The 11813-nt window shown below is 34.1% G+C and overlaps 1 protein-coding gene and 1 pseudogene across 1 annotated transcript; both read right to left on the bottom strand.

Annotated features, from left to right (window-relative positions):
* Positions 1-2987: 2987 nt before the first annotated feature.
* Positions 2988-3944, bottom strand: LOC112667331 (olfactory receptor 52D1-like). Its single transcript, XM_025458916.3, has one exon. It carries the CDS (start codon positions 3942-3944, stop codon positions 2988-2990), a length of 957 nt encoding a protein of 318 aa, XP_025314701.1.
* A 6020-nt stretch (positions 3945-9964) lies between these two features.
* Positions 9965-10898, bottom strand: LOC112667863 (olfactory receptor 52D1-like; annotated as a pseudogene).
* Between the last annotated feature and the right edge of the window lie 915 nt (positions 10899-11813).

The following is an 11813-nucleotide window of genomic DNA, read 5'->3' on the forward strand; positions in this document are numbered from 1 at the left end:
TATGTCAACTTGAATGAAAGAGGAAAAAATGTATAATGCTATATAACATATTTTATCCCAGGATCTGAGTTTCCTTTCTCAAAGACCTTTTTCTCAGTGTAATGTAAAAGGCCCTTACTTGATACATAAACTGCAAGTAAAGCATAGTCTTATTAATGTCAAGATATTGATATTAATATCTATTTCTTATTAATATCAGGATATTTGATACTAGTATCTATTCCATAGATAGTCAAATTATAAAACAAATGTGTGAAATATCAGGAATTCTATATCCTATCCCTTTTCTTCTTTTTTAAAAAGATTTAAATAAATAGAGATATATATACATTAATATATAGATAGTAATATATGCATACATATATTTCTGTATCTCTTGATTACTAAATAATCTAGAATACTCTGAATGTAAGGTTTTTAGTCTTCTTCTGTAAACCTGGGGAACTAAGTGGCTAAGATTTATCAATGGATGAACCTCCTTTTATTGTTAAGGCCAGCAGGAGCATCTTTAGGTAAAACTGATGAACCTTATGCTGTAGAAGACCTGGTTTCAGGGTTGGCTTTGCCATCTACTGACTGTACAACCATTTTCAATAATTTAGTCTTTACAAGCTCAAATTTCCTACAGTTTAAAATATGGACCTAGTAGTACATATATCATAATGTCTATATGAAGCTTGAATAAATTAATATAGCTGTAGTGTTAAATAGAATGAATAACATAGAATCACATTAATAAGCAGTAGTGATTAATGATGATGGGAGTTGCAGCCATGATAATAAATGGTACATAGATTTTCTTCTCCTCATGTCTATATGTTGGCATATTGAACTCCAATTAAAATAAAATAAATAAAATACAATAAAATAAAATACAATACAATAAAATAAAATAAAATAAAATAAAATAAAAAATTTCCCTCATTGAAAAGGGAAATCTTCCCTTATACCCTAGAGCCAGCTGCCCTCAGGGGGCTCCAGTTCTGCTTAGCTCTTCTGTGCCCTAAATTTGATATGGGTAAACACCTGTGCAAAGATGGATAGCAATAAAGCCCTGACTGTGAATGATTGGGTAATTATGTCTAGATTTTCTTACAAATAAAAATAGAGGCAAAGTTCATGCAGATGAAAGCAATATCCTCCAAAAGCAGCTCTGCTTTTAATAAAGGTATATTTAAAACAAAGTATTTGCTTTAAAATGCCTCAATTGTCAGTGGGTTCAGAATACAGACAGGGCAGACATTGGTGTCATGTTGCCCCTGGTCCTACATCCCTAAACCAAGTAATAATATTTTCCCTTCCTCTTCTTTTCACTCCACTGTGTGTCTGTAGTATCTGCCAGAAAGCCTCTGTCAGGATTTTCCACTGAGTTTGGGGTAAAAGATGGGGGGGAAAGGCATCTTTCCACATGAAAAAAAATGTGCAGCAACTAATTAGTTCAGATTAGTTTGAGCTACTCTATCCAAAACATGTGTGAATCAGTCTACCCAAAACTGGAGGAAGAACCACACGCAAAAAATTGGGCCAATACTTGAAGCCAACCCTTTTTGAGAAGCCATACTGGGATTTTTCATAATTTATTGTGAAATCTATATCTATAGTCTCTATATAACAATATCACAGTAGACATAGAAAGATATAGGGAGACCAGAGAGTGGGGCAAAATGAGTACTAGATGCTCTGCTTTCACATAGTGCAGCCTAATAACAACAGTTGACAAGATCGACCAATTTTTCAATCTAATCAAGTCTCAGAATGAAGCTTTAAAACAGAAATACAAAAAAATTTTTAGCATCCAACATGGTAAAATATATAATGCCTGGTATCTGTTCCAATTTATCAGTCATGAAAAGAAGTAGAAAAACAAAGTTCATAATGAGTGAGAACAATGAATCAATTGAAACTGACCCAGAAATGATACAGATACTAGAATTAATAGACATAGGCATTAAAAGTCCTTACAAATACATTCTATATCATTGAAAACCAACATTTAAGCATCCAAGGAAAGAAATAAAATTGGGATGGCAGTCCAAAATTCACCACCAAAATAAACTGTCACTATTTGACACAACTGGAAGCTCACTAAAATGCCCCATTAAAAGGCTTGGTTTCCTTTGTTTGTCTATTTATTTATTTGACATGACTCAGAAATCACCCTCTGAGAAAAAGGCATTTGTAGTGGCAATTCTTTAACATTAGAGTATCTTAAGGCAAACTTACTGAGTGGGCTAACAAAAAACTGACTATAAAACTTAAACAAACAAACAAAAAACAGAATGAGATGTCCATAGGAGGATTTGAAAAGTTCCAAAATATTCCTAGGAATCTAGAAAGCCTCATACCTGAGTGCATAGCACATGCACAAGGTTTAAAACAAACAAACAAACAAAAACAAGCACTCAAAATAAAAATCTTGGTTGCTAATTAAAGGCTTGATATCAGCTATTATAAATAAGTTCTAAGAACTAAAAGAAAGCAAGTCTAAAGAAGAAAAAGAAAGTTTGAGAATTATGTGTCACCAAATAGAGAATATAAAGACATAGGAATTATTTTAAAAGAACCAAATATAATGGAAAAGTATAATAAACGAAATGTAAAATTCACTACAGGTATTTGAAAGCATGTTTAGACTTATAGGAAAAAACAAGCAAACTTAAAAAGAGGCCAATTGAGACTATCCAGCTAAAGAAGCAAAAAAAAAAAAAAAAAAAAGTACAGAGAAATAAAGAGTCTCAAAGATCTGCAGGATACTAACAAAAATACCAACATACTTAGAAAGGAAATCCTAGAATCAGAATAGAAACAGAAATAACATTTAAAGAAATAATGGCTGAAAATTTTCAAAAATTGAAGAAAAAACTTTAATCCTCATATACAAGAAGCTCAGCAAATTTGAAATAGAATGAAAAGAAGATATTCTTCAGTAAAGTGTCAAACTTTTGAAAGAAAACAAAGGGCAATCTTAAAAGAAACACGATATGCTTTCAAACACATTTGATTGTTAAGAATTTAAAAAATCTCTCCCTGATTCTTTTTGTCTTCACACCATAAATAATAGGGTTCATCATAGGTGGAATAAGAAGATATATATTGGCTACAAAAATATGAATATGTGGAGCAATGTGGTGACCAAACCTATGAGTGAGAAAAGAGAAGAAGGCTGGTGTATAAAACACTAAGATGACCCATACATGGGAGACACATGTACTTAAGGTCTTGAGGCGGGCAGCTTTGGATGGGAGATTAAAGACAGTGAAAAGAATAAGGACATAGGAACAGATGATCAATATGAAATCCAACCCCCCTGTAAGGAATGCCACAATTAGGCTGTAGGCTCTACGAATCTTGGTCTCAGTGCAAACCAGTTTTATTAGGGCCATAAACTCACAGTAGGTATGGGAGATGACATTAGTTCTGCAATAGGAAAGCCACCGCAGTAAAAAGGGGTGTGGACTGAGGAGTATAGCTCCTCTGAAAACAATGCCCAAACCCAAACCTACAATCACTGCAGGTGTTAGGATAGTGGAATGTCTTAATGGGTGACAGATGGCTATGTAGCGGTCAAAAGCCATGGCCAAAATAAATCCAGATTCCATAGTAGACAAAGAATGAATGAGGTACATTTGAAGGAGGCAGGCTTCAAAGTAGATCTCTCTGTAATTGAACCAGAAGAGGCTGAGTATCTTGGGAAGTGTAGAAGAAGTAAGCATCAAATCAGCTACTGACAACATGCATAGAAAGAGGTACATAGGTTCATGCAGTTTGTGGTCTGTCTTGACAATTAATAGAAGAGCAATATTTCCCATCAGTGATACTAAGTAGACGAGGCAAAAAGGGACAGAAATCCATGTGTGGACAGCCTCCAATCCTGGAATGCCAAGTAGTAGGAAGGTGGTAGGGCGAAGACTGGTCCTGTTGTAATTTAACAGTAGATATTCCATGACCCTGTCCAAATTTTTAAAAAATCACAAAAATTGTAAATATATGAATACCAATTTTTTCATTATGGGTGGGAGAGATGTTGGCTATTGAACTATTTCTTCAGTAGTATAATCTTGAAATGCATCAAATATATGGGACTATATTTTTCATGTAAGAAATACTAGTAGAAAAGCATCTATCATTTATCTATCATCTATCTATCTATCTATCTATCTATCTATCTATCTATCATCTATCAATCTCTTTGCCTTTTTTCAGAAAGTGTTGCTAAGTTAGCCAGATGCATTTCAGTAGTATTATAGTATTACAGAAGTAGTAAATTTATTGCTGAGTATAAAAATATAATTTTCTACTATTTGAGACAAGCAAAAAAGTGTAACTACCACTGTCATGAATGAGATCAGTGATTTGTGGTATTTTAGACCCTCTTCTTTCTGTCCTTCCTAATGATAGGGCTTATAGGTATAAAGGAAAGATGACTTGGAAAATACTAAATAACAATTGGGGAAATTAGCTAAAAAGGCAGAATTGATAGGTATGAACCAAACTGATATATTTTTAAAGGTGAGTCATCGAGCTAATAAATGAAGGACACTTATCTTTATAAAATCAGTTCAATTGAATGATAAGAAAATTCTTAGCAAAGAACATAGAGAAAATGACCAAATCTGGAAAATATGGGTATTCAAATTACCAGATATTTGTGTTTTTCTTGTAAAAGATCATCGAATTTTTCCAGAAGGTGCATAATACATTCTTCAATCACACAACACACTTCATACTGACTTTTGTTTCCAGAGTAAACTTTTTTTCCCTAAATGCCCTATGCTGTGCCTTTTATTCCTGTGATTTACTCATTCCCTCACTGGAAGCCTCTACCTCCCATTCCTCTTCACTTATTTTGTCCATCTCCCACCGCCCTTCCCTCTAGCAATGGTTTGTTGCCTGTGTTTACAGGTCTGATTCCTGAAGCCAACTTTTAAATGCAACTCTTGGCTCCCACATGTCAGCTTGCCAAAAAGCATGCCTTAGAATTTGTGAAAAATTATTTTAGAAAGGTATCCTAACAATACTAAATTTTGAATTGATAAATTATTATTTTGGTTCAAATATTGGTACATGGTAAGCTTATATAGCATGAGGTATCCTTTCACTCTGAATAGAACTAAGTATGATTTTTTTTAAAGGTTTTGACCAATGCAGTTCAGGATTAAATCCTAGGAGTAGATTAACAAAAATTCTGAACAAAGCTTACCTCTCAGCTTAAAGATTGAGTTCATCTTCATATACCTTACTTTTCTGTCAAGAAGTTTAACCACCTTCCAGAGAGCCATAACTACTTAAGACTGGATTTAGGACGCCATGCTAGGCTCCATCATTCACTTCTCACAGAAGCACTGAATTTTCCCATCCCAACTCAACTACAATTTTGCAGGATATAACCTAATTATCTTACCTCTACAATGAGATGGTCTCATTGCTCACCCTGAAGGTCAGCTTAATATTGGCTATAACTACAAGAGCCATTATACCTCTTATCCTGGGGGACCAGAGGCTTGTAAAGAATAACTTGCCTATCACCACTCATGAGAATGCTATCTAATTGTAAGCAATTTCAGCAATCTCTCCCAGTCTCTCCAGGCATAATTTTGTCTCTTGAAGGAAATCAATCCTTTGTCACTAGTGTCTTCACCACCTATGCTTTTAGCTTAGAAACCAATAGGAGATGGCCTCTGGATGCCAGATCTGGAGATACTTGACTCATCACACCTCTTGGGCTTAAGCACACACAGGTGCTGTGAATTAATGCCTTCTTACAATTTATATGATGAGAGCTAGGAGTGGGGGATACCAGAAAGACGCATGTTTATGAATTAATTAGGGCATGCATATTAACATCCCCACATGACTCCAGATATATATTTTTTTATTTTATTTTATTTTATTTTATTTATTTTATTTATTTTTATTTTTATTTTTATTTTTTGACTCCATATATTTTTAAGTAACTTACTTGAATCTTACTTAGTTCTGAAAAACAACTGAAGCTCCAGGATATTTTCTGGTCATGTTGCTGTTTGTGAATCCCCCTGAACTTTACTTGTTTGATCAATTGTGGGATATTAATTATCCCCATATACAAAAAAAAACAAAAAAAAACATTATTTGCATTTTGGTTGGGATATTATACAAATAGTGGGTATGTTTTCCTTATAGATATGTCCTTCCTCATCCTCCTCTCCTATTTCTGTATTTCAGGAGTGATGATGAGCATTATAGGCTATATTTCCCAGGATCACAAATCACCTATATTTATGCTGGGTTTGTTCAATGGAGGCACTGGCAAGAAAATATTAAGGAAAAGGAAAGAAAGTCAGGTTTATTTCTCCTTATTTCTCACTATCTTCAATTGCATCTGTCTGCTCCAGGGCTCCAGATCTTTCTATGGTTTCGGCTTCCACTAAGAGACTCATATCTTTGAGCTATGATTGAACTGCTGGTTCCTCTCTCTGTTTCACTGACCTAGAGTTGGTATGGCTTTCCATAGTCCTTTTTTTTTTTTTTCATTTTTTATGTTTTTTTAGTAGGCCCCACACTTAGCATGGGAGTCCAACATAGAGCTGGAACTCATCACCCTAAGATCAAGACCTGAGCTGAGATCAAGATTGGAGGTTTAACCAACTGAGCCACCCACACACCCCAATGAATACCTATAGTCCTTAATTTCTGGGAGACTTTATTTTCAAATAATTCACTTCTCAAAAGTTCTATAATTTATATAATTATCAGTATTAAATATACCTTGTAGAGTAAACTTTCAATATTCAAGAGCTTTTTGTTTCCTAGTTAGATTCTGACTAATACAAATACATTTCATAATACTATATGGCTTTGGTAATTGGTCAATTTAAAATAATGACAGTATTTCCTTGTTAACTGTTCTTAAATATTAGAAATATTTTTTTAGAAAAAATAAAAAACAACCAACAACCTTGAACCCAACATAATAAAGGCCATATATGAAAAGCCCTTGTGCTAACATTGTACTCAATGATGAAATACTGAACATTTTTTTTTCTCCATGATCAGGAACAAGACAAGAATCCTCTCTTCTGTCCCTTGTATTCAACATAGTACTAGAAGTCCTAGTCAAAACAAATAGATAAGAAAAAGACATAAAAGGCATCCAAGTTAGGAAGGATGATATAATATTAGCTTTGTTTGTAGATGATTTGATCTTATAAGAAGAAAACCACAAAGATCATACATACACACACACACACATGCACACACACACATCTACTAGAACTGATAAAGAAATCAGAAAAATTGCAGGATTCAAAATCAACATGCAGAAATCAAAAATTGCAGATTTGAGCAATCTGAAAAGGAAATTATATAAACAATTCCATTTATAATAGTATCAAAAAGAATAAAATAGGAATAAATTGAAGAGAGAGACAGATATTTACTTGTACACTAAAAACTAGAAAACATTGTTGAAAGATACCATCGAAGACACAAATAAATGGAAAACTATTCCATACCCATGGATTGGTAGATATAATATTGTTAATATGTCAATACTACCCAAAGTGATCTACAAATCCAATGCAATCTCTACCAAAGTTGCAATGACATTTTTGCAGAAACAGAAAAATCCAATGTAAAATTCATACAAAATCTTAAGGAACCCAAAATAGCCAAAAGAAAAAAAATCTTGAAAAGTAAGAACAAAGTTGAAGTCTCATACTTCCTGATTTTATAACTTACTACAAAGCTAAAGTAATCAAACCAAAATGATAATGGCCTAAAGATAGACATATGACCTATAGAATAAAAAGGAGAGCTCCCAAATAAACTCACATATAGGGTCAGATAATTTCTATAAGATCATTCAATGGGGAAAGAATTGTTTGTTTGTTTTCTCAACAAACAGTGATAAAAAAATCTATAGATCCACATACAATAGAATGATGTTGGACTCCCAGAATATAAAAAATTACTAAAAATGGATCAAAGTCCTAAATAGGAGAGGTAAAACTATCAAATTGCTAGGAAAAAAAGAGAAAAACATTATGACATTGTATTTGACAACCTCTTGGCTATGACACCAAAACATAGACAACAAAAGTAAAAATAAATTAACTGGACTTTATCAAAATTAAAACTTTTGTACTTAAATACAGAGGACAAACTAGTGACTGCCAAAGGGGAGGTGGGTGGGGTGATAGGTAAAATACGTGATGGGTGTTAAGGAGTACACTTGCTATGATGAGCTCCAAATGATATATGTAAGTACTGAATCACTATATTGTACACCTGAAACTGATATTACACTGTATGTTGACCATAATTTTAATTTAAAAAAATGAGCAGAAAAAATACTCTTTTGTATTGAAAGATACTATCAACAGGGTGAAAAGGCAACCCACAGAATGGGAGAGGGTATTTGCAAATCGTGTATCTGATAAGAAGTTAATAGCCAGAATATATAAAGAACTAAAACACAACAGCAATGACAACAACAACAAAATGACTGAATCAGAAAATGAGCAAATGCCTTGAATGAAGATTTTTCCAAAGAATGTGTGTAAGTGGCAAAAAAACACATGAAAAGATGTTCAACATCACTAATTTTTAAGGAACTGCAAATCAAACCCACAATGAGACATTACTTCAAATTTATTAGGGTACTCATGCCTTTAAAAAATAGAAAAAAAGAAAAATTGTTGGTGTGGATATTAAAACACTGGAGCCCTTGTGCATTGCTAGTGGGAATGTAAAATGATGTAGATCCTGTGGAGGAAGGCATGGTCATCCTTTACGAATGAAAACACAGAATTATCATACGATACAGGAATTCCACTTCTGGGTATATACTCAAATTAAAACAGAAACTCAAACATATATTTATACAACTATATTCAGTAGCATTATTCACAATAGTCAAAAGGTAGAAACAACCCAAATGTCCATCCACAGATAAATGGGTAAACAAAATCTAAGATAGATAGATGATAGATAGATAGATGACAGATAGGAATCAATATCTAGATCTATATCTGTTTTATCTATGTAACTATAGTCCACTATAATATATATATATAGACATATTATTCAACATAAAAAAGAAGGAAATTCTGATGCATTCTACACGAATAAATCTTGAAGATTTTATGCTGAGTCAAATAAGCCAGTGACAAAAAGACAAATACTGTATGATTCCACTTAGATGAAGAACCTAAAGTAGCCAAATTCACAGAGACAGTAAATATAATGGTAGTTGCCATGGGATGTGGGGAATGGGGTGTTAATGTTAATGGGTAGAATTTCAGATGGGGAAGTTAAAAAAAAATCCCTGAAGAAGGATAGTGGTGATGATTGCACAGTAATGTGAATGCACTAATTCCACTGGACTGGACAATTAAAAATGATTAAAATAATACCTATTATGTTATTTTACCACAATAATAAAAAAGCCACCAGTAAATGCCCTTTAGTTACATTCCACCTTAATGCTAAAAACATGAGTGATGATACTGGATAGATAGATAAATAAATACATAGATGATAGATCAGTTTTCATTGCTCTTTTTCTTTATAACATTACATACAAATATATATTATCAAAGAGAAACATCAGAAGCATCTTTCCGTTGTACCTGAGCTGTTCCATAAATAAGAATAGGAAACCATCCATCATTTAGTTCTCTAGAGAAATCTTATTTTGTTTACTCTATATATCTTTTTCTCCTTCTTCAGCTGTTCACTCACTATTTGTAATTATCCTCCAAAACACACTTAGAAGAAGATTAACAATTTGTCCTTCAATATTTAATAAATGAATAAGTCTAAATAACTTGTTGGATTACAGTTTTTGGAATTCACAGACATATAGTAATAATAGAGAACTTTCAGGCAGTAAATGCAATTCAGCTTGCAGGATTAAGAGCAGCTAGTTATTTTACTTATATCAACTCTTTTATTTCCATTTACTTTGCCAATCCAACTAAAATCAAGCAACTTTGACCTTTAATGTCCTAAGAACACATTCCCGCATCTTTTTGGCCCTTACCCCATACACAATGGGGTTGAGAAAAGGGGGCACCAAAAGGTATATGTTTGCAACAAAAATATGGATGTGTGCAGGCACATTCTTCCCAAAATGGTGAGTGAAAATGGAAAAACCAGCTGTGAAATAGAACAGGAATAACACAGACATGTGACCCACATGTGCCCAAAGCCTTAAAGCCAGCTTCCCGGGATGTCAGGCTGAACACAGAGCGGAGGATGAAGGCATAGGATATAGCAATGAGAATGGCATCAGATGAGCCAATGATAGAAGCCATACTGAGGCTATAACTCTTGGTGGCCCCTATGTCCACACACACCAGCTTCACTATAGCCATGAACTCATAGTAAGTGTGGGCAATGATTCGTGTTCTGCAGTAAGGCAGCTGTTTGAGCAGGATGGGATGTGGAGAAAAGAAGGCTACACCTCGAATCACCACAATAATGCCCATTATGGTGATGTGAGCATGGGTGAGAATGGTGGTATGGCACAGTAGATGACAAATAACCACATGACAGTCAAAGGCCATGGCCAGGAAAAAGCCCGATTCCATAGCAGTAAAACTGTGAATAAAAAGCATTTGAGCCAGGAAAACATCAAAGGCAATGTCATGGGCTCCAAGCCAAAAGACACAGAGCATGCAGGGAAGCGTGGATGAGGAGAAGACCAGGTCAGTGATGGAGAGCATGCTGAGAAAGAAGAACATAGGCTCATGGAGACTTCACTCTGCTCTCACCACGGCCAGTATGGTCTCGTTCCCCACCACAGCCACCATGTAAATGGAGCAGAAGGGGATCCCAATCCAGATATGCAGGTCCTCTAGTCCTGGGATGCTCATCAATAAGAAGGTGACAGAAGAGGTGTTGAAAGGAGGCATGACTTTTTTTCCTGTGCTTATCAGTACTTTTAAAAATAAAGTTGCTATGATAGATGATTACAACCAGATGCAGAAAACATGGAAATCTGATTCAAGAAGATCCTTAATGATCTGTTGCTAAAAACAATTCAAATTCATAAGCAGGTGTATTTAAATTCACTAGGATCATAATACTAAATTTAGTAATAACATACTAAATGACTGTTTAGAAGATAATACTCATATTATCTTTGGGGTCTATATGTCACCTCATCTCTTCATTTGCAGTAAGATTTCATCTTTAGTCCGACTGATACTTAATTCAACAAATGTTTACTGTGAGGTTAATGAATTTCTTTCTTGAGCTTTCATTCAGTATTTCCCTCAGGTCAATGAGTTTTCCATAACTGGAAGTGATCAGCAGAGGCCTTGTGAAAATATCAAGGAGTTATTGAAAGGACCCTTACAATCCACTCTGCCATTCTCTTGGGGAATAGAAATATATGGTCTTTGTCCCTTTCTGGACATGAAATTGAAGTCTTTGGCACAGATTTTGAAGTAAAATCATCTCAATCTGTATCTTTATCCTTTCATTTGCTGCTCTGCATGTGTAACTAATCTGACAAAATTTAACAATGATGTCACATTTTTCCTATTGTTTCTTTCTATCAAGTCTCACTTAAGAATGGCATATATTACGTACTTTTGAACCAACAGATATCCATTGGTTAAGATATGGTATTTCTTAACATTAACCCTACTGACTACTTTTTATTGTCATTTTTTTTCAGAGTTAGATTATTTCCTTCATTTCTTGATCCAGAAACCCAAATTCTCAAACATGCATAACAGTTTATATACTGGATTGTTAAATTTACCTCATGATGCTTGAGATATCAGTTTCTGACTAAGTAGGTTTCTTTATACTTCTTCCTG

This window comes from Canis lupus, chromosome 21 (assembly GCF_003254725.2).
Source record: "Canis lupus dingo isolate Sandy chromosome 21, ASM325472v2, whole genome shotgun sequence".
NCBI lineage: Eukaryota > Metazoa > Chordata > Mammalia > Carnivora > Canidae > Canis > Canis lupus.

What these genes read in the sequence shown, in the direction of transcription:
- LOC112667331 (XM_025458916.3), bottom strand. Translation starts at nt 3,944, where the DNA reads ATGGAATATCTACTGTTAAATTACAACAGGACCAGTCTTCGCCCTACC.